The sequence below is a fragment of the Scyliorhinus canicula genome, chromosome 3 (assembly GCF_902713615.1).
Source record: "Scyliorhinus canicula chromosome 3, sScyCan1.1, whole genome shotgun sequence".
In the NCBI taxonomy this organism is placed as follows: Eukaryota; Metazoa; Chordata; class Chondrichthyes; order Carcharhiniformes; family Scyliorhinidae; genus Scyliorhinus; species Scyliorhinus canicula.
This window is the reverse complement of record NC_052148.1, coordinates 74,728,339-74,754,070: the sequence shown is the minus strand read 5'-3', so window position 1 is coordinate 74,754,070 and position 25,732 is coordinate 74,728,339. Positions and strand designations below refer to the sequence as shown.

At 44.4% G+C, this 25,732-nt stretch overlaps 1 protein-coding gene across 1 annotated transcript; it reads right to left on the bottom strand.

Moving 5' to 3' along the window:
- Positions 1 to 177: 177 nt before the first annotated feature.
- On the bottom strand, positions 178 to 23,828 carry wu:fb59d01 (uncharacterized protein LOC322379 homolog). The gene is made up of 6 exons (XM_038790749.1): positions 23,611 to 23,828; positions 14,168 to 14,371; positions 11,213 to 11,374; positions 4,142 to 4,207; positions 1,632 to 1,710; positions 178 to 798 (listed from the first exon to the last, which is right to left on the bottom strand). Exons 1-6 carry the CDS (start codon positions 23,678 to 23,680, stop codon positions 738 to 740), a joined length of 642 nt encoding a protein of 213 aa, XP_038646677.1. The 5' UTR covers positions 23,681 to 23,828; the 3' UTR covers positions 178 to 737.
- Positions 23,829 to 25,732: the final 1,904 nt, after the last annotated feature.

Below are 25,732 nucleotides of genomic sequence, written 5' to 3'. Positions count from 1 at the left end.
AAGGCAGCTACCAAATAGGTCATACTTATGTCCATACATATGGATGTTTCACTCCCAACTATATCTGAAGGTTTCTTTATGGTTAACTTCTATGCATGGCAGAAAACTTAATTAAACAAGATTATTGAGTTAAATGTATGTTAATCTTAATACTCTCCTATATAAGCAGGGATGTACTTGGGTTTATGCTTTGTATTTATTAAGTTTTTAATATTTTGTACCATGTTTTTTGTCAAACAATAAACTCCAAAATAATTAGTTCCAGGTTAACATTTTCATTGTCATAGCATATTAATCAAGTCATAAATACCAAAGTACAGTCAAATTCAAAAGCAGAGACCTCAATTTGCCAACTTTTGGCAAAATACAGATATAAGCAGAAGTAATCAAATTCAATTCCAACTTGTTTCTCATTTAGTCAATGCACAGTTAACCATCTTACGACACACACACACACATATATAAAATACATGTTTATATATGGATATAAGCAATATAATATGATTCCCCACTGTCTTTAACACAGATGATAAATTGTGTTCTCAGCATTTGTGAGAGTGAAGCGCTGGCAAATTATTGGAGTATTTCAAAATATTTTCTATTTACCAGGTTTAAAAAAGGTCAATGTACAAAATCATTATCTAAAATAAAGAATTTCAGTGAATCCTTCCAACAAATGATAGTAAATCTTCAGGAAACAGGTATTTCTTCCCCATCCTGGCAGACTGTACAGTGCTTTACTGCATCTCGACTTCTGTTGTTGCTTTTGATTTGCTTCTCTGGCTTTTATGTTTTTTCCTAATGAAGAGAAGAAATGTTTATTGAGTCATAATAATCGACACTCGGCAGTGATAGTTGCAATTCAATTAACAGTTCTGATGCTATTCACAAACTTGGGCACAAAGGGTGGATATTCCTGTCTGCTAATGTGAGCACAGTGATTATTGAATTCGCATCAAATTCCTGTCTGCAATATTTCAACAAAGTTACAAATCCATTTAGTTCAAATGCATTAAATACACTTTTGCCTAATTCCGATGTAACGGTGCATGGAGGAACTTGGCATGTTATGTTAAATAGTGCACTAAAAATAGAGCAAAAGAGAATATTGAATCCTCATATTGATCTATATCATTAAACTCACTTCCAGATGATTAAGAGTCCAATTGTGCTGAGCTTTTTAGTCAGAGAGAACCCTGTTAAATTGTCTAACTCTTGCCTGATTATAACTATAGGAAAGGGATCTGTGCCTACCTGGATATGTACAAGCAAAGAGCTGTCTCCCAGAAGTTATAAATGTAATGAATACATTTTGAGCTTAAGTTAAAGCCACATTTCTCCTCAGTGATTTATCAGATCCAACTGTCACCCCATGCAACACTTTATCTACCCCCAACCCCATTTTACTCCATTATGTGCAAATATTTACACATTCCATGTATGTTTTACACACTTATTATTCAACCTATCAATTTGGCTCAGAGGTGGATGAGGTAATTGGCCATTTTGGAAAGCAAGGAATTCTAGCCCTCCATAATCACTATTTCTAGAATGGTTAAACAATCTGTATTTTTAACTGCTCAGGAATGTACATTTAATCAATGTTATCAGGTTTGAATTTGATCAAATACCTCTGAATGACAAATACAGCCACAAAGCCAATGACAGCAATACCAAAAAGACATCCAAACACAATGGCGACAGTATCACCTGAAAAGAGAAATAATCTGAGTTTAAGGAAAGTTATTTCCACCATTGCATCATTAGTGATGCCCAAAGGAAATCATCACAAAAATCATGTTTTGTTGACCAATAGACATAAAGGTTATATTACAGGAAAAAAAAAAGCAAATAACATGAAATTGAATTAAGCCTCCAATGCAATACTGAGGGAGTGCTGCACTGTCTTTCACTTGAGATATTAACCTCATCTGCCTTCTAAGATGGACATAAAATGTCTCATGGCATGATTTCAAAGAAAGGAAGAGACATTCTCCCAGATATCCTGGCCAACATTTATGCCTTAATCAACATTGCAAAAATTAGCTTCTGCAATCATTATCACATTGTGGGACTTCGATTTGTGCAATGATTGCCTTGTTTCCTACATTATTATAGTGAGGGTGGATCAAAAGTACTTCAGTGGCTGTAAACAACTTTAGGATGTATTGAGATAGTGAAAGGCATCATGGAATTGCAAACCTTTCTTTATAAGTCGTGGCGGGATCCTCCCGTCCTACCCTCTGTTGGGAGTTACCAATGCTGCTAAAATCAATGGACTTTTGGCTGGCTCACTGCATCGGGCCTGGTAAATTCCTAACTGGTGTTGATTCTCACAGTTATTCTTCAATACAGGTCTGCCTTAAAAAAGATTAGCCATTGTTATGGTACGTTAAAAAACGATAATTGTGGCAGAGGAGTGGCAGGGATTGTTTCAGCATTGCTCGAACACCATTGTAAAGGTAAAAGCTAAAGTCACCATAGCCCCAGATGACGCTTTCTCCTTTGAGGGGAGAGCTGGCAGGTGGTGATTTAACCCGAGAATTACCACACCTCACGTGAGGAACCAGGTTGAGAAGATGGGCCTTCATGTATAACCTCGGCTGGTATGGGAAATGAATCTGCACTGCTGGCCGTGTTCTGCATCACAAACCAGCTGCTTAGCCCACTGAGTTAAACCGGTCCCCCAAAAAAACAACTTCATTGTACTCTGCTGATGGTCTGCCTGGTTTTCAAAAAATCTGATTTTTCATTAAACCTGGAGAGAAAAATATTTATTTCCTAGCGATGGAAACAAGAAGGGAATATTATTTACATGAAGGACAAGCCATGCCAATGTTACACCTTTTAAAAATTTCTTAATGAATCATAATGGACTGGGTGGGAAGAATAATTAGAGTGGGTATACTTTTGTACTCAGTAAGCATAGGAACATTCAACCAGTCAAATCTGTTCTAGCATTCAATGAGATCTTTGCCGATTCTTAACTCAAGGCCATTTATCCACCTTTGTTCCATATCCCCAACTCAAAAAGATAATCTATCAACCTCAATTTTGATTAATTGAATCCAAGGTCCAACACCTTTTGGGGAGCCCGCTCTCTTCCATCTTCCAGCAGATTGTCCTTTGCATATTCTCAATTCATTCTCTAAATCATGTTCTACTCCAAAGGAAGGACTTGCAGACCATCCCTGTCCAGGAGGATCTGGTTTGTGCAGAAGCCTTCCTTCATGCTGCTTTGTGTGCATTCATCTATGTGTGGTTAAGGGATGGCACTGTCTGGAGTGTGGAACTCCAAAATAGCATTGATTGATGATTGATGCTATGACTTGCCAGTTCCACTTCCAGCAGACATTCATTGTGTGTGCTAATCCCTTTACCAAGATGGTCCCCAGCCACTTCCTGTCAGAAATATGTGTGTACACCACAGATACCATTTTGGAACTGTAAGGACAGTGCAGAACTCAGAAACTGCCATGCTCAATTTCACCCCTATTAGCTCTTGAAATTCATAGTAAGAAGTCTTACAACACCAGATTAAAGTCCAACAGGTTTGTCTCGAATCACTAGTTTTCAGAGTGCAGCTCCTTCCTTATCTCCACATCATTGAAATTCATAGATTGAGACATTGTGTCATAAGCTGAGTGGAAAATTTGGAATTTAAGAAAGGATTGAATTCTGGTAGTTCTATTATTGAGTTTACCACACACCCTCATGTAGAGGTGGTTGGAATGGTATAATGTTGCCACTCACTCCAGAAATCCTGCTCTTCTGTCTCTTTCACCTTGAGAAAAATCATGGTCACTTTATAAACAATATTTCAAAAAATAAATTTAGAGTACCCAATAATTTTTTTCCAATTAAGGGGCAATTTAGTGTCGCTAACCCACTTAACCTGCTCATCTTTGGGTTGTGGGGGTGAGACCCACGCAGACACAGGGAGAATGTGCAAATTACACACAGACAGTGACCCGGGGCCAAGATCGAACCTAGATCCTCGGAGTTGAGGCAGCAGTGCTAACCACTTCGTCACCGTGCCGCCGCACTTTACAAACAATATAATGGCTTCCTCTGATCCCATCACTGGGATAATACTTTCCAAAACTCAATTATAAATCTTTTTCAGTTTAAGTAACTTCACCTTCATCTCTTTGCTGAATTTCAGTTTCTTCTTCGTTCACATTGAATCGTCCTTGCCCACTTGCAGCTACAGAAAAAAAATTATTACAAAAATGAAATAACCATGCAAATTCAGTTTTTTCATTTGTGCGTTTCTTCTAATTTTCTCCTGACACTTTTGACTTACTGAGTTACAATTGATTTGGGCATTAGATTAGGAGCCATTTATATCTTTGCTGAAGTGGTCATTCTTCTTGTGAAAGCCTAGTTGCTGACTATTAGCAGGCTGACCAGCCATGGGAGTTTCACAGAATCCCAACAGTGCAGAAGAAAGCCATTCGGTCCATCGAGTCTGCACCGACCTCCAAAAGAGCACTCCACCCAGGTCCATTCTCCCATTCACCCAGCCCTATCCCATAACCCCACAACCCAACCTGCACGTGCCTGGACATTAAGGGGCAATTTACCATTTTATTTTTGCCCCAAACCACCCGCATACCTCTGGACTGTGGGAGGAAACTGGAGCACTTGGAGAAAACCCACGCATACACGGGAAGAAAGTGAAAACTCCACACTGACAGTCACCCAAGGCCGGAATTGAACCCGGGTCCTGGCACTGTGAGGCAGCAGTGCTAACCACTCTGCCATTCGGCTGCCCCACCACAGTGGATAGTGAACCTGCCCTGCCTGACACATGTACACACACACTGGACTGCATTTTATGTTTGAGATGGGGCCCTGACGATGGGCCAGAAAACTGGGGATGACCTTGCCTTGGCTGTTTGGAGAAGCCCCGCATGCAGTTTAGGGAGCAGGTGAAATAATTAGTCGCTGACTGGGTTGTCACTTTTTCAAAGGACAAAAATAAAATGGTAAAATTCCAGCAAATGAGCAAGGCTTTCCACCACCATTCCATCCACCCCCATCAGCCAGCTCACACCAGGGGTGACATAAAATTCCACAGCTGGATGCTGCCCTCCCAACCAGCTAAATGGGATTTGGGCACTGAGACCTGTCAAACAAATGACCCCCAAACCTGAGCCATCAGAGGCTGCCAGGGTCCATCTGTCACTCTCCCCATGTGGTGGAGGGCTCACCCACCGCTGGTAAAATGCCAGCAGTGGGAGGAAGTGGTCCTTGTGGCCTCCAAAGTGTCTCAACACTTCTTCAATGGGAGGGTCATCCTCCCCCTTCTCTGCCACTGGTAGAAAGACATGACAGGGGAAAGGCGTTAACCCTCTGCCTTCTCTCGCCATTTTACAATGCTCCCGTCCGCCAACCCATCCCCAATATTTCCTGCATGTGATGGCTGCACTGGATGGTTATCATGAACAGCAACGAATTGTGGAGCCCCATCTGCTGCACGGAGAACAATGAACATAGGATCACCACAGCTTGAGGATTCACAGTGGTCTCAAGGGTGAGCTGAAGATTTCTTCAGCCAAGTGTATACATTTGTTTCCAACCCCATCCTTAGGTCAACCTCAGGATCCTAGGACCAAAGCTGCAGCCTTTTGATTAGTATGATTCAATAGCACTAAGTCGTGAGAAGCTTGCACCTACACCTCTGTTCACTGACAATTAGTAGCCTTTGGAGTTCCCCAACCTTTAGGTTCCGAGACCCTGAGATTGACTGAGGGGTGGGGTTGGAAAAAAATATATACACTTGCTGAAGAAATTAGAATTAGAACAGTACAGGCCCCTCGGCCCTCGACGCCGTGCCGAGCAATGATCACCCCACTCAAGCCCACGTATCCACCCTATACCAGTAACCCAACAACCCCCATTAACCTTATTTTTTTTTTAGGACACTAAGGGCAATTTAGCCTGGCCAATCCACCTAACCCGCACATCTTTGGACTGTGGGAGGAAACCGGAGCACCCGGAGGAAACCCACGCACACACGGGGAGGACGTGCAGACTCCGCACAGACAGTGACCCTGCCGGGAATTGAACCTTGGACCCTGGAGCTGTGAAGCATTAATGCTAACCACCATGCTACCATGCTGCCCAATCTTCAGCTTACCCTGAGACTCCTGTGAATCCTGTCGTCCTGGATGGTCCACAGGGGTCCTGGATGTAATCCTGCATTGCTTTGGCCTCCTCCTGCTCCTATATGTTTCTATGCATTGCTCAAACTTCGTAATCAGAGAAAGAATGTTGGTCACCTCATTAGAACAGCAACTCCAGGCTCAGACACCCAGTGGGGAAACCCTGGAGATCTACACATTTGTCTTTTGCCCATTTTCTCTCTTCCCTGCCTGGCTCCCCAGGTGAGGAAATGCAACTGATATTTTCTCAATGATGTTGCAGCAAAAGCTTCAAACATTATGCTGCAGAGGCACCTAGTGGCTTTCATAGAAAAGATAAAAATAACCACATCAGGTCCAAATTCCACGTTATTAACCCACATAAAAGAGGGCATTTATACCAGATAACACTCAAAACGGACAGCTCTGTCCATTTTAAATGGCCAGTTGCATGCTCTACCTTAAACAAACAGTTTCAACATCTGGATCAAATTTATAGAAAACAGGGAAGTTCCTGTCATTGCCTGTACTGTATGTCTTAAATTTCAACTATATCTGCAGAGGGCAGACATCTCACTCAGGATGGGAAGCAAATTAAGAGGTATTTGGCTTGATCTTAGGAATAGTTCAAGTGTTTCACCAAAGAAAACTGACAAAAGCAATGGTGAAGGGGCATAGCATTCTGGGATTTTTTATCCTTTTTGGAAAAGAAAGGCATACATAGACCAATAAAGTGTTAGGCCGGGGTTTCAGGACCCACATGGAAGGAGTGGCACACCAGTCAAGTCCATTGACTTTCAGCAGGACCGGAAGACCCTCGTGGTGAGCGGGGCTAGAAAATCCCAGCCCGAAAAGATTTATTTGATTGTGCAGCATGACTTTAATTCAGTGTTTAAGGGCTGGATGTGTGCAAGCACTGAAAGTAGGTGGCAACCCTGCTTTGACGGGCGGCAGGACCAGACAGGCTCTTAACAAACAATAGCCAATTAAGTGGCTGCTGCTGGGGCTGCCAGCCAATGAAGAGTGGGCAACCCACCCCCAGAATCTGCTGGCCCAAACAGATGGCTGGCAGCTCAGTCAGCAACATCAGCAGTGCCACGGCTAGTGGTGGACACCGCTGAGGCTGCAGTAGTATGGAGAAAGCACCTCCATGGTCAGGTACACTTGAAGAAGAGGAAGTAGTGGGGTCAGGGAAATGCGGGGACAATGAAGTGCCAATAAAGAAGATTACCAGAGCCCACTGTGGTCACCAGTTTCCAATGTGCATAGTCCCCAAGTGCCGTGGGCCTCCGCTGATGTGGGCAAAGCTGCCATGGAGGTGGGAAATGGCCATTAATTGGTCAATTAAATGGCTCCTTTGGGCTCTCAACAAGTGGTTGATCTGCCATCTTTCCTGCTACTGGCAAAATAGCCTGCCTCCCCCCCACCCCCAACAGTCCGAACCCTCAGCCTCTCCCTAAAGAGCAGGAAAAATGTTGGCCTTTGTGTATGGTATAAACGTATTTTACATCATGGAGGCAAAAGGGAGCTGTTTGGGCCGACAGCAAGCCTCCATGACATTATCAATTTGAGGTGCAGGCTATTTTGACCCAGTCAGGCTCTCTACCCATCCCAAACATTATCTCTGATATAGGTAGTCTGTGTGAACTAAGATAGTGTACCTGGGGAGTGTGCACATGTCAAAACATCTAGCACCAGTGGTGGTAGGAACAGCCCAGGAGAGACTTTGCAGAAGGGTTGCATCTGCTAAGCTCTGTTGAGGACGACAAGACGAGAACTTCGAGTGCACAGTTATGAGAAGGAAACAGCTGGCCTCACACAAGCATCTTTAAGTGGTATTGAAAGGTGTGACTGTGGTGAATGTATAATATTAATTCACACTGTATATCACTGTGTCCCTGTGGGCCCCATCTGTGAGCCATTGCGCGGCTCTGCCCACAGGGGGAGATGAGGAGCATGTACAGGGCTCCGCCCTTGGCTCTGCCCATGGCTCCGCCCATGGCTCCATCCCCAGCAGGACGTATAAAGTGTTGCGGTCTTGCGAGCCTGCCTTCAGTTCAGCTAGTCCCAGGCAGGCTCAGTTGTAAGTCGATTAAAGCCACAGTTTACCTCTACTCGTGTCTTTGTGAATGGATGGTCGCATCAATTTAATCAACTTAAAAAAACTACCATGGAATCAGCCCTCAAACCTGATCGACTGGAACTCGATCCCCCAGATACCCTGTCTCGTGACACATGCGCCAGCGCGCAAGACGACTGATTACAGGCTATCCACAATGACCTCTGTCACCCGGCTCGCTCACTACATCAAGGCCCACAATCTGCCTTTCTCCACCGAGGAGGTTAAAGCTGTCACCAGGAATTGCCCGATCTGCGCGGAGTGTAAACCACACTTCTATAGACCAGACAAGGCCCACCTGGTAAAGGCATCCCGGCCCTTTGAACGACTGAGTATTGATTTCAAAGGGCCCCTCCCCTCGACCAACCGTAATATTTATTTTCTTAACATCATAGATGAATTCTCTCGCTTCCCGTTTGCATTCCTTGCCCCAATATGACCTCCCATACAGTCATCAGAGCCCTGCACAGTGTCTTCACCCTGTTCGGTTTCCCCAGCTACGTCCACAGTGACAGGGGTTCGTCCTTTATGAGCGACGAACGGCGTCAGTACCTGCTCGACAAGGGCATCGCCTCGAGCAGGACTACCAGCTGTAACCCCAGGGGGAACGGGCAGGTGGAGAGGGAGAACGCAACGGTCTAGAAGACCGTCCTACTGACCCTACGGTCCAGGAATCTCCCGACCTCCCACTGGCAGGGGGTCCTCCCCGACGCGCTCCATGCAATTAGGTCCCTCCTGTGTACGGCCACAAATCAGACACCTCACGAGCGATTATTTGTTTTCCCTAGGGGCACTACCATGGGGCCTCGCTTCCACCGGGCCCTGTCCTCCTTTGGAAGCACGTCCGGACACATAAAACAGACCCGCTGGTAGAGAGGATCCTACTCCTGTATTCAAACCCCCACTACGCATTTATCGAGCACCCCAACGGCCGACAGGACACCTTTTCCCTCCGGGACCTGGCACCTGCAGGATCTACCACTACTACTACCACTACCGCCGAGGTACCCCTCACACCACACCCCACCCGACCCCCCACGCCCAGCGCCCCGGCACCTACAGATTTCCTGCACCCCCTTTCACCTGTCACACCGGTCAGGAACGAAGCTCTGGAAGGACCACCCCCGGAGTCCACCCTCGGATTCACACTGAGCATCTGCACACAGCCATCCGAAGCGGCTGCAACTCTGGTGCTCCGCTGGTCCAAGCGAACGATTCGAGCACCGGACCGACTAATCTTATAGACCCGTCATCCCCGCCGGACTTGATTTTTTTTAACAGGGGGTGAATGTGGTGAATATATAATATTAATTCACACTGTATATCACTGTGTCCCTGTGGGCAGAGCCGCGCAACGGCTCACAGATGGAGCCCACAGGGATGAGGAGCATGTACAGAGCTCCGCCCTTGGCTCCGCCCATGGCTCTGCCCACATCCGGAAGTATAAAGTGCTGCGGTCTTGTGAGCCTGCCTTCAGTTCAGCTAGTCGCAGGCAGGCTCAGTTGTAAGTCGATTAAAGCCACAGTTTACTTCTACTTGTGTGTTTGAGTGTATTGATGGTCGCATCAGTGACAAGAGGTTTCACTACCGCAAAGAGCTCCGCATCGAGCCTCCATGGTGTAATTTCACTAATCTTTAGTCTATCCTGGAGAGTGTTACACATTCCAGGGATCCTGCATTTTCCGCCACATGTAGCAGAGTTCCCGATACAGTGGAGAATCGCGTGTTGGGCAAAAAATGGGTTGGCATCGTCCCGATGCTCTGGTCCCCCGCCAGCAGCGAGCGAGACACCTCACACCAGCAAGAGGATGCAAGTGGGTCATTTGAACCCATTTGCATCCGATTAACTGGCTGGAGGCCTGATGTCCACCCCTCCGTGATGCTCCAGCCCTCTTGGCCAGGATTCATGCAGGCGTGGATTAGTGTAAGTATTTTTAAGCATGGCCCTGACATAGTGGACACCGCATTGGGTCAAGGAGGTAAGTATGTAACATAGGTACCCTGAACATTCATCGGAGGGCACCCCTCCCGCCACAGCCCAAACCTGTCCACCCCACCCCCCCTTCAGATCCCCCATCAGACCTCCATATCAATGACCCTCCATATCAGAGGCCCCTTAAGGGGTGGAGGGGCAACATTTGGGTTGTGGGAAAAGGGGGGCCAGTATTGGGCTGTCTGCTCAAAATGGTGGAATGGAATCCCCGGAACTTCTCGCCATGCATAATTAGCATGGCTGGGGAGGGTGAATCACTCCTTTTGTTAAAATAAGTTTAGAGTATCCAGTTCATTTTTTTCTAATTAGGGAGCAATTTAGCAGGGCCAATTCACCTACCCTACAGTGTGGGTGTCAATTACAAGGGGGTCATGATTTCAAGGTGAGAGGGGGTAAGTTTAAGGGAGATGTGCGTGGAAGGTTTTTTACACAGAGGGTGGTGGGTGCCTGGAATGCTTTGCCAGCGGAGGTGGTAGAGGTGGGCACGATAGCATCATTTAAGATGCATCTGGACAGATATATGAACAGGCGGGGAACAGAGAGAGGTAGGTCCTTGGAAAATAGGCAACAGGTTTAGATAAAGGATCTGGATCAGCGCAGGCTGGGAGGGCCGAAGGGCCTGTTCCTGTGCTGCAATTTTCATTGTTCTTTGTTCTTTGTTCTTTGGTATTTACCCTGCACATCTTTGGATTGTGGGGAACCCACACAAACACGGGGAGAATGTGCAAACACCACACGGACAGTGACCCAGGGCCAGGATTGAAACTGGGACCTCGGTGCTGTGAGACAGCAGGACTAACCACTGCGCCACCGGGCCGCCTGAGTGAATCACCCCTGGGCGCTGCTCCTCCAACCAGAACGTAGTCTCCAAATGGAAAATCAAACCCCATATGTTTGTATTTTCCAGCTTAAAACAGCTTACAATGCCAAAATTAAAACATGAGTATTTACCACATAGACTCCGACAAGACTTCTTGTCTTCAAATTGGTTTCCATTCCCATGACATCCACTGAAGAGGAACGTTTCACAACTCTTGGTGGTCTCATCATAGTACCACTTCAGTATGTTGGCGCGGCAATCCCCTCGTTCTTTTTGCAGTTGACAAGCTGCATCTGCCAAAGAATTTAAATATGTTAATTTTGCTGACTGGAAAGAACATTTCGCTTAATCCTTCCAGGAGGCCTTGTAGTGCAGTGGCAGTGCCCCTACCACTGGCCCAGAGGCTCTGGATTCAAGTCCAACTCCAGGACTTGTTGGCTAAGGAAGACGTGGTTCAACAGGCTGATGATCAGCTTGGAAATTCTTTCACTACTTCCCCCGTTATTCCTTAAATGTAAGAAACAAAGTATATGGGTGTGAAGATGTGACTGCAACAACAATTGGTTTGTTTTAGGTTCTTTGTACGTGGACACCAACTGCACAAAAAATTATATTTCAATGCCAGAACTAATATGGTACATAATGCACACACAATTAACCCCACCCGTCCATTACACAGAAATTTGAACCTTTGTTGCCAGCATGGTTCATACTGGAGAATTAAGAAGAAAATCAGAGGTTTGCTCTTTACAGTTTATCACCATTCAAACAGACTCAGGACAAATGAGTTATCTTCCTCCTCCTCTTTACTGGCACCTCACCACAAGCTACCTTTTGAAAAAGTGACAGAACGCAACACCTCCTGTTAGTTTTGTGAGCTCTTGTACATCTTGGAACTGGATCTGTGGCTGTGTTTAAGTGCTACAGGCACAAACCTGAATATGGGACATTTAGCAGGTGGTCACAGTCCTGTGCTATTAATATGAACATGGAGCTCGTGTACATCTCAGGGAGCAAATTGCCCCCACAAAGGGGAAGTTTGTAATGATGTAGATAAATCCTTAAGGTCATTTAATTAAAGATGTTTGAAACATATGCATATTCCTAATCACAAATTCAGAATTTACAAACTTAAGGCATCAAAGTGGACACTTAACAGGATTGTGCCAAATTCTTCTCTATTAGGTTTTAACAGTGACCATTTCAGATCAACAACAACTTTAAGTAGCACAGAGAGGTATATGATACACATTTTGGTAAGAACAGCATTGATCATAACTTCTGCTCTGTAATTTTCAAAGGAGTTTAATTTTTTCGGAGTTCTTTCGATCATCTGCCATAGGTTCAGAGAAAGGTCTGTGGGAACAATCTAAGTGAAATTCAACCCCAAAGTTCCTTGTATGTATATTAATTTATTTGAACAAATTAGGCTTGGCAAAGAACATTCTCAAACATATTATGTCATGCATAACCCTATCTTAAACCCAAATTGGGTAATTTGACATTGTGAGGTAGTTTAAAATAGGTGAAGGTCAAGTGATTACATCTCACCACATTTTTATTTTTATTTACTCAATGAGCTCTTAGTATGTTGGCAATCTGGTAACTCATTGTTTGACGTTGTCAGACGGAATTAAATTTCACCCCTGCCCTTGCCTGTGGTGAGTTCCAAAGTGAGGGTTCCTTTGATCAGGTGGAAGAGTACGGGGTGGGGATTCAGCCACCCCCACCTGATTAAGCCTGGGGCAGGAAGGCTTGCTGATCGTCTTCTGGGCCAGATGGCAATTCAGGCCCTTAAGTGGGGAATTAGGTTCCCACTGAGAGCCCTGCCATTTCCTCCATCTGCTATTTCCCCATTGCTGACAAACCCATCTCTATGGCACTTGTCTTTCTCCAGGTATCCAACAATTCTCTCTGGTTAGACCATAAGATACAGGAGCAGAATTAGGCATTCAGCCCATCAAGTCTGCTCTGCCATTCAATCATGGCTGATATGTTTCTCATTCCCATTCTCTTGCCTTCTTCACATAATCCCTGATCTTATTAATCAAGAACCTATCTATCTCTGTCTTAAAGACACTAAGGGACTTGACCTCACAGCCTTCTGCGGCAGAGTTCCACAGATTCACTATTCCCTAGCTGAAAAAATTCTTCCACATCCCTTCTGTCTGAGGCTATACTGTCAGGTTCTAGTCTCTTCTACTAATGGAAAAATCTTATCCACGTTCACTCCATCTAAGCCTCTCAGTATTCTGTAAATGTCAATGAGATCGCTCCCATTCTTTTGAACTCCATCGGGTACAGACTCAATGTCCTCAACAGCTCCTCATATGACGAGCCCTTCATTCCCAGGATCATTCTTGTGAGCCTCCTGTGGATCTCCTCCAAGGCCAGCACACCCTTCCTTAAATACAGGCCCCAAAGCTAGTGACAATATTCCCAAATGGGGTCTGACCAGTGCCTTATACAGCCTTAGCAGTACACCCCTGCTCTTGTACCCAAGATTAAATGTCCCCGGGTGAGCCGAGAACTAGGTGGCGGAGGCCGCTGTCAATTTGAGGCTTGATTCCCTCGGCGATCCTGGAGATTGGGTCAGAGGTGGTATTGCCAGTTTTGGCCTGCCCCCACCCTCTTCCACCTTCATTGAATTCCATTTATCATCTCCGATATGGGTATGCTACAGTTACCTGGGCTGACAGGAATTAGAAGTCCATCAATACTATTTTGCAAAGGACCATCAATACGTTTTGAATTTCCTATTTTAATCTGGCCTAACAGTGTTAACTTGTGACACCTATTTTACAAACAATCTATAATTCAGATGCTGGAGTTGAAAAGCAACACAAACTTCTAACCTTGTAATATTTTGATGTAGCATCAAGTACTGATAAAATACAGTTAAATGCCTCTTTATTAATTAAGTATTCTGGCTGAAATATCTCAAGAAAAATTCTGTTCATTTAAAAATAAAGGCTGCCCAAAAACAGAAACTTTTTGAATTATAGTTTTTTTCTTAAAATTTAAACTTCCAAAATTAGCAATTCTAAATTTAAAAAAGCGACAGCTACTTGAGATGATGAGCATACCTCCTTCCGGAAATTTCTGAGAATAATTATCAGAGCAAGTCTTCAAACAGTACGTTTCATTCTGAAATCTGTTTTTGTTGCCGCCTATTCCAGTGTAGACAAATGGTTGGCAATAGTCAGCAGTTGAGGCAAAGAACCATTGAATGCTCCTTGATTTAGGGTCCGTCTGCTCCCCTGACAGCATTGGTTCCATACAGGCTTCACCTGTGATCAGGGAGAATTGAATATTTTGTTAGGAGCTAATAGGTATACTTCTTGGTTACAAATGAACTATAATGTAAAAATTGAACACCGTCAATTATTTAGCACCTTAACATACCTAAACAAACTGCATTACATCTCCCTCTGGTTTCCCCTACAAACACCCATCTCCTCTCCAAACTCCCACTCCATCAAACCCATCCCATCTTCAACCTCCAGCTCCCATACCCCATCCCGTCTCCAAACTCCCACTCCATCAAACCCATCTCACCTTCAACCTCCAGCTCCCATACCCCATCCCGTCTCCAAACTCCAGCTCCCTCAACCCCATCCCGTCTCCAAACTCCCACTCCATCAAACCCCATCCCCTCTTCAACCTCCTGTTCCCTCAATCCCATTCCCTCTCCAACTCCCACTCCCTCAACCCCATTCCCTCTCCAACCTCCAGCTCCCTCAACCCCATCCCCTCTTCAACCTCCTGCTCCCTCAACCCCATTCCCTCTCCAAACTCCTGCTCCCTCGACCCAATCCTTCTGAACTGCTGACCACCTAAATTCTTGCTAGCTAATATTTTAGTTATTTTTTCTGCAGGCTCTGTACCCCGTCTTTCACAACACCAGTCATTGCACTCTTCACTGAAAATGAATCATTCCCTAATTTATTACCGTCTGTGGCTTGCTGATAGTGCTTTCAGCTCAGAGTCAGGAAGCGGTGGGTTCAAATCCCACCCCAAAGACTTGAGCCTAAAGCCTAGGCTAACATTTCAGCACTGTACTGAAGGAGTGCTGCACTTTCAGAGGTGGCGTAGTTCAGATGAGGTGTTAAATCCAGTCTACTTTCTCAAATAGACGTTACACACCCCATGGCTCTATTTGAAAAAGAGCAGATGAGCTCTCTTTGTTGTGTAGGAAGATATTTATTCTTCAACCAACATTACTGAAATGGATTATATAGCCATGATCACATTGTTGTTTGAGCTATCTTGCTGCGCACATTGCTGTGATTTCCTACATTACACAGTTACTACACTTCAAATATAACTTATTGACTGTCAACCAATTTGAGATTCTAAGTTCACAAAGGGGTAATTGCAAGTTTTCCCTTTTTTTTCTCTGGCAAAGAGAGATAGAGCACAAATATGTCCATGCAGTTTTTCTCCGATCCAACGAATGAAAAATATAAATTCTCTTTTTCAGCTGATCTTGAATTTTCATTGCTGGGAAATTATGCTGCATTGGTTTGTTCTAATTCCAGTCTCTTGTTGCCAAGCAACCTCATTTCCATGCCTTGGCTGCTCCCAGTACAGCATTTCACATGATGGAACCACATGTTAGGGTTTAGGGCTGAGAGTAATTTACAATATACACTCATATAATTATACAATCACTCAGAGAATGCTTTGGCATTATATTTGACCTCTAACATCAATGCAGTAGACACATATTTATTTAATTGTTGTTATTGCTCCTTTAGTTTATTTTTTTGGGGAGTGGAGAGAAAAAGTTTATTATAGTGAGGTATTTCAACAAGATCGAATTCCTCTTTTGTGACCTAATGTAGGTCTACCACTTCTTTTGCCCATCTTTTTGAATTTATGGGGAAGCTAGGTAACATTTGAAGCCAAAGGAATGAGAGAGTTATGATGGTAGGGTTAAATGACGGCAGATTTAGGAAAGCTCGAGTAGGGCATTACACTGGCATGGATTGATTCTGTGCTCTATTTTCTAAGTACTTTGATGTAATTCAGTTAACCCACACTCTTCCTCACAGTTCAATGGGTAGTGCATTAGTGTGAAATAGCTGATAGCAAGTAGGTAGCCTGTTTTACTGCCATTAAATCAAGATCCATCCTCTTAAGAGTAAATCTGCTCTTAAAGGAATCTAATAAATCAGATTTTGTCTTAACGCCCTGGGTTAGATACAAAACCAACTCCTCCAAATGATAATCAACTTGCTGTATCTTCACTCCCTCCACACAGTATCAGTGGATGTAATTCTCCCATCTGGGACTAAGTCCCATGGCGGTTTTGGGAATGGGGAGTGTTTCCCATTGCGGGGTCCGGCGAGAAAACACCCTCTTCCAGCCTCAACATAATTAATTATGCTCCCAGGAATTTAGCGTTGTATTCCTTGGCAGGGCCGGCATGATGGCATGTGCCTGTCGTCATACTTGGGTGCCACATTGAAAAGGTGCCCAACATCACTGATCCACCATTGAAGAAAGAAGATGGAGCTTCTGAAAAATTAGTTGAATCTCCAGGAACACTCATCTCCAGGAACACTCTGAGGCTGGAAAATGGATCTGCTCAGTGACACTGAATCTGGAAGATCTACCTGTAGATGTGCCTCACCCACTGCCGTGATGTTCCGGGAGCCAGCATTGCTGGCTGCCTCCATCCTGAACTCAGGAAGCAGCCCCAAGCATTGCTCAGATAAGTCCTGATTTCTGCAAGCCACATTGTTCCAGACATGTTCTGGACCAGCATGTTTCCCTGCTGTCATCGTAGAGAATCAAGAAGGCTCTGGTCGGGCCTACATTTGCATTTCATTAGCGAGATGCAAAACAGTTTCACTCCGGCTTCCAGCATGTTTACTGAATTCACCATGGCTGACACCAGGGAAACATCTTGCCGGAAATTCACGCTGGCTTAAAACCGATTTTGGACACTTGCAGAATTCTTCCTCCACCCTCTGTCCAACAGCTTTGTAAGTGTGAAGGCATTCACTCCCCAATCAAAGACAAGAAGCTGTCTTTCTCATACCAAGCCTGGATTTTCACTTTTACCTGTTGGAACAAGAGCACCACTGAAGTTGTACTTCTGTCGGCACCATGTTCACGACGGCAGCGACCAGGTGTGATTCCCGCCGCCGTGAACCGATCGGGAACGGCAGGCCGCTCGGCCCATCCGGGTCGGAGAATCGCTGGTCGCTGTGAAAAACGGCGGCCCGCGATTCTCCGAGCGGCGTGTTGCAAAACGCGACACGCCATTTTGGGGGGGGGGGGGGGGTGGGAGAATTGCGGGTGTGCCAGAGCGGCCCTCCCACGATTCTCCCACCCGGCCTGGGGAGCGGAGAATCGCGCCCCTCATCTTTCAATTAGGCATTTACAATCGTGTGGACTTAACATTGAGTTCAAAAATTTTGGATCCTTCTGCCCCCCCGCCCCCAAACCTCTGGCCACCTGCAACATCCCACGTTTTTTTGGCTAGCTACTGTTGCTCATGATTCTTCTTTTCACACTCACACCACCTCTACATCAATCTTTTATCTCTTTACATGTCTCATTACCAACATCTATTGCCTTGCGCCATCATCCCATTTGCCATTTAATCTCTCTAGTCTACAACCCCATGACAGACTTCTCCTTTGCCTCTCCTCTCTCCTTTCCCTGCATATGTACCAGCTAAAGGCCTGTTGCCTCTGTAAAATATTCCAGTTCTGATGAAAGGTTGCAGCCTGAAACGTTGCCCAGAATTTTATCAGTCCCGGAGGCTACAAACCCGGCAGAAGCAGGTATCCAAAACGGCCCTAATCTAGAACTGCAATGAAATGTTATGAATGGTGCCTGGACCTACCCTTCCCTGCTATGTCAACTGCCTGGGAATGAATGCAACGGAGGTAGCTTCACAGTGGGAGGTTAGAGAAAGAATCATTATGTGATCTTGCAGATTCATATAAATGTGAGCAGAAAGGTTGCAAGCAGCACATCCACCAGCATCCGTAGCCATTTTCCCTGTGCACTGATCCTCAGGATGGATCTGGCTTCTATTTATAGGATGCCATGTGGACCTTTGGATAAGTGCCTCCATCTTGTGGCGCCCTCCTGCTCTCCACCTGCCATGAGAAGCACTCACATTTCTCAACAGGGCTGCTGGCCATCCCACCCTTCAGTCCTCCACAGCCAAGTGTTGCATGACATTGCTAGTTGGGCTGTGAGTACAGAGGTGGTTTACTAATTGGCCTCCTCTGCAGAATTGAACCAGCAGGTGCACTGCCGAATAGTGTGGGCTCTGAACCCAGAAGTGGTCCCGATGTCGGGTTCCCAAAACCAATGGGAAAATTCAGCCTGTTTTACTCTCTCCATAGCTGCTGCCATAACTGCAGTGTATTTCCAGCTTTTTGAGTCATTTCAGATTTCCAGCGTTTGCAATGCTTTACTTTTGTATGAACCTTTTGCATTTCATTGTTAATCACCAAAATGAGCATAAGCTTACAGTTTGGCTCAAATTAAATCTATCAAATCCCAGCTTGACCTGTGAACAAATGTGCTTTTTATAATGTTATTCATGTAGCTATTCCTGAGTTAATTTGGGCTGAAGTAAATGTTTCTTCTGAAGAATTGATCCCTTAGCGCTCATTAATTTTCAGGTCTCTAGCTGTTTTTTACCTTTCCTTGATATTTTCACAATAAACTAATAAATAGATCAGTGGTCATTTTAAGAAACGGTGAAGTACGTAAATGTCAATACGGTTGTTAATGTTAAATAAAGTGAAAAGCTAAAAGATCCCCATAAAGCAATGTCCATGAAGGTATAAAAGCTAAATTATGTAAATCACACAATTGATTTAAGTTTCTTGAGTTTTGATCAAGAATGCATTGTTTTACAGAATCTAGATATTGAAACCTTTCACTATCCAGTGACTTTAATATTAGGTTCAACTTAATAATAATTTTTAAAATTATTTTGGAAATGATTTTTTTTTTAAATGAAGAACATTTTAAAGAGAAGTGAGGCAATCAGAGAAATGACCTTCTTTTGTCCCACTGAAAATAACACAGAGCTGGTGCACATGCAAAATTCATCCTGCCCGTGGCAGAGTTTAGCTTTCCTGTCCTGCCATACACCTGACATTATTTGAGAGCTGGTGTTTTTCACAATCTTGATTCTATAAGAATTTAAAGAAAAACATAGGAACAAAAATAATAGACACTAAATGTTTCCTTTTTTGTAGTTGTTCGAAAGCATTTAAACTAATCATTGACTTTAAAGCATTTTTCCTGCAATCTGTAGTTATTACTGCACTTCAATCAACAGGGAAATACTTTTTTTTAACGAGAGTCAGACTCTATTCTCTCCCTTGCCCCTTTTAATAAGGACGTGGGGAGTCCACACCAGGTAAAATAAAAAAACGTAGCTTTATTTACAGCACAATATATACTCTGCCCAGTAGATCCCTAGTGGGTTCCTGTTCTGTCTTACTGTCCAACCTTTTATACAAAGGTTAATAGAGAGACCCCACCCCCCGACCCCCCCTTAGTGGAGGAGCTCGTACTCTACAATGACCGCGGGAAAGATAATCATTCCCACCCCGTAGGCTTTGTGCGAGTTATTCGGTCCCTCTTATTTGATACTCCTACTTTCTTGTACAATCTCTATGCCGACCAAAAGGATAGGTAGGCACACGCTGGAACAAATTGTTGTGACGCAGCCTATATTCTCCTCCTTCCTCTCCGATGGAGTGACTGGATTGCCTGTTCCTCCCCACTTCCCCAACTCCCTCACTCCGCTCCCCGGCAACAACACATTTTTGAATTATGAATCATGAAAGACTATTTGAAGGCAGTGATTAGGAATTCAGTGGTGAGGATTGATTCATTTAAAAGAGTGGTTAAGAGGGTGAAGAAAAGGGTTAGGAAAGGTTGCATAGAACCTTGGTAAGGCCGCACTTGGAATATTGCGCACAATTCTAGTCGCCGCACTACCAGGATGTCGAGGCTTTGGAGAGGGTGCAGAGGAGGTTTATCAGGACGTTGCCTGGTCTGGAGGGTGTTAGCTGTGCGAGAGGCTGAATAAACTTGGACTGTTTTCATTAGAACAACGGAGGTTGAGGGGCGACCTGATAGAGGTCTACAAGATTGAGGAACATGGTTAGAGAGTGGATGGGCAAGCACTCTTTCCCAGGGTGGAGGGGTCAGTCACTCGGGGGCAAAGGTTTAAGGTCTGTGGGGCAAGGTTTTTAAAAATAAATTTAGAACACCCAATTATTGTTTTCCAATTAAGGGGCAATTTAGCGTGGCCAATCCACCTAACCCGCACATCTTTGGGTTATGGGGGTGAAACCCATGCAGACACGGGGAGAATGTGAAAAATCCACACGGACAGTGACCCGGGGCCAGGATCGAACATGGGTCCTAAGCGCCGTAGGCAGCAATGCTAACCACTGTGCCACCATGCCGTCCCTTTGTGGGGCAAAGTTTGGGGAGATGTGTGAGGTAGGTTTTTTTTCACAGAGGGTGGTGAGTGCCTGGAACGCTGCCTGGGGAGGTTGTGGAAGCAGATACATTAATGGTATTCAGAAAAGCATCTTGACAAATACATGGATAGGATGCGTATCGAGGGATACGGCACAAGGAAGTGCTGAGGGTTTTGGCCCAGGGGGTATCATGACTGGTACAGGCTTGGAGTGCCGAAGGGCCTATTCATGTGTATATTGTTCTTTGTTGTTTGTTGTCAAAATGGGGAATGCTTCACTGCAGGAAACTGGTGAGACAGAAGCCATTGCTTAAGAAAAAGTTGGCTAAATATTTGACACAGAGGAGAATACATGGCTATAGGAGATGGGAGGGCATAAGACTATAAGACCATAAGACATAGGAGCAGAATTAGGCCACTCGGCCCATCGAGGCTGCTCTGCCATTCAATCATGGCTGATATTTTTCTCATCCCCATTCTCCTGCCTTCTCCCCATAATCCCAATCCCCTTTTAATCAAGAACCTATCTATCTCTGTCTCATAGTCACACAGTGATTTGGCCTCCACAGCCTGTGTGGCAAAGAGTGCCACAGATTCACCACCATTCAAGCCCTCTGGTTGAAGAAATTCCTCAAGGATCGTCCCTTTCGTCTGAGATTGTGTTGTCTGCTTCTAATTTTCCCTACTAGTGGAAACATCCTCTCCACGTCCACTCTATCCAAGCCTCGCAATATCCTGTAGGTTTCAATAAGATCCCCCCTCATTCGTCTGAACTCCAACAAGTACAGACCCAGAGTCCTCAACCGTTCCTCATACGACAAGCTCTTCATTCCAGGAATCAATCTTGTGAACCTCCTCTGGACCCTTTCCAAGGCCAGCACATCTTTCCTTTGATGGGGGGCCCAAAGCTGCTCACAATGCTCCAAATGGGGTCTGACCAGAGCCCATGACCCATGGGCATGGAATTTGTTTTTGATTACTTTGGCAAAGAGCTAGCAAAGACAGGTTCCTGCTGTGCTGTAAACATCTATAGAGGAGGAAGACGGGAATGAATTCCACCTCAGTGACGCAGGGTAGTGGGTGCCTGGAACTCGCTGCCGGAGGAGGTGGTGGAAGCAGGGCCATCTTGACAAATGCATGAATAGGATGGGAATAGAGGGATACGGACCCCAGAAGTGTGGAAGAATTTAGTTTAGACGGGCAGCATGGTCGGCGTAGGCTTGGAGGGCCTAAGGGCCTGTTCCTGTGCTGTACCTTTCTTCGTTTGTTCTTTGTTCATCATGTTTTGCCATTTCATTAGAAATGACTTGTACTGAGGCGAAATATGATTAAACAAAATCTGATTCATAACATTTTTAAAAAAGTAATAGAACTGTGCACATAGAGAGTGGTTAGGATCACAAATGTACTGCCTGAGCGTGTGCTGGAAGCAGGTTCTGTCGTATCTGTCAAAAGGGAATTTAATCATTATCTGAAAAGGAATTATTTGAAGGGTTACAGTAAAGAAGGTGGGGGAGTGGGACCAGCTGAATTGTTATTGCAGAGACTGACACGGATATGAAGGACCGGATGGCCTCATTCTGTACTGTAACCATTTTATCATTCTATGTGTTTACAATTTTAGTTAGAAGATTTAATTTAAAAGTATCTGAGAGCTACAGGTTGTGCAAAGTCCCCATGTGCAGTGTCATGGAGAGGGGAGAATTTGAATATCAAGGCTTTGTTGGGCTGAGAGCCATTGTAAGTTAGCAAGCATTGGGCGATGGCTAAATGAAACTCGGTGCAAGTTAGGATACAAGCAACAGGGTAAAAGGCTGAATTCAGATTTACGTAGCTTGGAAAATGGGAGGCTGGTCAGGTGAGCATTGGAATAACCCAGTCTAGCGGTAACAAGGGCATCGATGAGGGTATCAGCTGCAGGTGAACTGAGGCATGAATGGAGTTAGCAATATTACGGAGGTTGAAATAGGTAGTCTTGATGATAGCGAGGATATGTGGCCCAGATAGTGACAGTTTAAAATTAATTGTCGACTCCCTACCCAAAACAATTCATCTTTCATTATTTACTCCATCAAAACCCTTCATAATTTTTTCGCAGCTTTCTTGATCTCTTCTTAACATTTCAGTAAAATCCAAACCAATCTTTCACTTCTTAGATCCACAGGGCCATATGGCGTTCAAACACCAAACAGCATTGTATCATAGTACTTTGTCTAGATGTCTGAGAATTGTTTAATTAGCTACCAGGAAGTTAATTACAGTTTATTGTCTTGTTATTTTTGACACATAGTTGCAAGTTTAATTGTAATTTATTCAATGATTTAACATATGTTTTGACTTTATCTGTAAAGGCTGTAGTTAGTGTCATATAAAATAAATGGTACGCTTATATAGAACCTTTCACAATCTTGAGATGTTGTCCCAACGCGCCTTACAACTAATGAAATACTTTTGATGTGTAGTCGTTGATGCAACGTAGGTAGTGCAACAGCCAATTCACACTCAGCGAAACCCCACAAATAGCAATGTGAAGATGACCAGGTAATGTTGTTTTAAGTGTTGATGCTACTTACCAAATCATTGAGAAGAACATATATGTTGTTAAATAACACAATAACACTAATACTGCTCACACAGAATATAGAAATATGCCCCTGGGCCCTCCTCAAATGTATAAGCACCATTGCCACAGTCACACTGGGAGCATGGCAAGCATGTGTCCGCCATAAGACATTTGTTTAGTATCCTTCAAGTACACACACTGTTTGCCTACAAAGCAATATTCACCTCGGTTCAACATATTGCACAATATAGTGTGATATTATATGTCTTTATACGAAAACAAGTACTAAGATTTTGTTACATTCTGAATAATTTGGCTTGAATTAGAATTGTAAGAGCTGGAAAATTCTTGAATATAGAGGAAGCACCATGACTGAAATAGTAACTTACATGCAGCATAAATTTTTAAACTTAGAACGTAATTCTATCTTTAAACGGTTATACTATTGCTCTTTATATGGATGAAAAGAGTACATTTTTACTTACTTCTATTGGCTGTAACACACAAATTAAAAGTGGAAATGCAGATTCCCAAGTATAAAGCTATCCTCCACATCTTTGCTGGAATCTCAGCTGCAATACCAGTTGGCGAGAGCTTGAGCTGGGGTTGTGTGTTCAATGGTGAAACGTATCCACTAATACTCGTACACAATTTGCTAACTGCCTTTAGCCTATCGATTTTATAACATATTTTATGATTTAATGGCAGTTTCAACAAAACCAACCTTTTGGACTTTCTGGCAATAAAACTGACGTGTGATGACACAGACAGATAATAACCAAGCAACTATTGATCTGAGCAGGTTGGTATCACTCCCGAACTAAACTTTCACCCCTATTAGATACTACACCTTTGTGACCATAAGGACTGCGCCAATATCCGCTGAGAAGCAACCCCAAGGCCAGTATGAATTCCTGGTGATAGTGGAAAAAAAGACCACCGCAAATGACTAGTTTTGACATAATATTTTTGGAACTAAAGCAAGTAAGCAGGTTTTGGTGCACTCTTTTAGTGTCTCATTAGTCATCACATGACAAACACAAATAAAGTTATTCATTACCCAAACGTACAATTGTATGTCTCATAATTATTTTATTACTTTCATAAGGGTCACACCATATTTGGGGAGAAGGAAGGCCATCCAGATCTTTTTAATTAACGCATCCTGAGCAACTCAAGACTCCATTGCTGTATCTAATCCTTCCTTAAACATTTTTGCAGCCCACTGTTTTACCCAGAATCATGTTCTGAGTGTTTTGCAGTATAGGGCATTAAAACCTTCCCTGTGTGAATATTTGGAGCAACAGGTACGAGGTCATAAAAGTATGAGGTACTTCCTCCCTGTGTGGATGAGGAAACGGACTGTCGAGAGGAAAACTACCGACCACTGCACTGTGGTACAGGAGGCCATTCAAACGGTGGTTGGGGGGGACGACAAAAAGACTAAGGCAGTTGCAGCGATTCTATAATTAGGAGAGCTGATAGCATCCTTTGCAAGCAGGACTGAGAGTCCCGCACGGTATGTTGCCTGCCTGGTGCCAGGGTGAGGGACGTCTCTAATCAGTGTTGCCTTTCTTTTCTACTTTGTCTTTTCTGTGGTTCTGTTCCAATTATGGCAATCAGTGAGTTTGCCCTTCTTTCTATGTTATCTATGTCCGAATGCTTAGAGACGCCAGGTATCAAATGATACCACCACAAGTTTTAACCGGCATTCGATCAAAGAGTCAAACACCAGTTAGTTAGTTCAAGGTGTTAGGTTCAAGGTCAAGGGTACTTTATTTACACACAATTAGTCATGCAACATAAACACTACTAGTGAACTACACCTATCGACTAAGACAACCTGTACTTAACTTCGGGCACCCGGCTTAGGTCAGAAAACAGTGGCTGCTGTTCAATTCTGGATCTCTCAGGTTCGAAGGAGTAACTGCTGTTCAGCTGGGCTCATCCGTCTGGTAGCGAGCGTTGAACTTGGACTCACCTCTGGTGTTGCTACACTTGGCGATGGCCGTGACTGGGGTACCAAGGCCAAGAGAGAGCGAACATATGGCGAACGCTTCTTCTTATACTCGGGGGGGGGGGGGGGGGGGGGGGTGTTTGCGCTCTTTTGGGCGGTCCTTCGATTTGGGCCTTGCTAATTGGGTGATCCCTGATCACTCTGTTCGATTCCTTATTCAATAAGTGGGTGGGGATCTGGATGGGTGGTTGTGTCCAAAGCGGTCACTGACCCCGTTGTTTGTGTTCCCCTTGAACAGGGAGTGGCGCCGAAATGTCTGACACTGTCCCGGTTGCTTGAGTACCAGTCCTTTGTTTTGGTGAAGATGGGCCATCACATGCTAATCGGCCCCATTAAACTGCTAATTGGACGGAGTTTCGATACCGTATGGACTTCTTGCGTACGAATTTGCATTTCAGGCTCTGAGCCTGCCTGAGTCTTGGCTTGTCCATTTTACCCACTAGGCTTTGCGAGTTTCTCGGTACCTAGTTGGAAGTGGCCATCCCAGATGGCTACACCGGCTTGAAAGTATATTGGCATGGGAAGGAGAGGACACAGTTGTGGTGGTTAACGTTGGGCTAAACAACATAGTAAGACTAGGAAAGAGGACC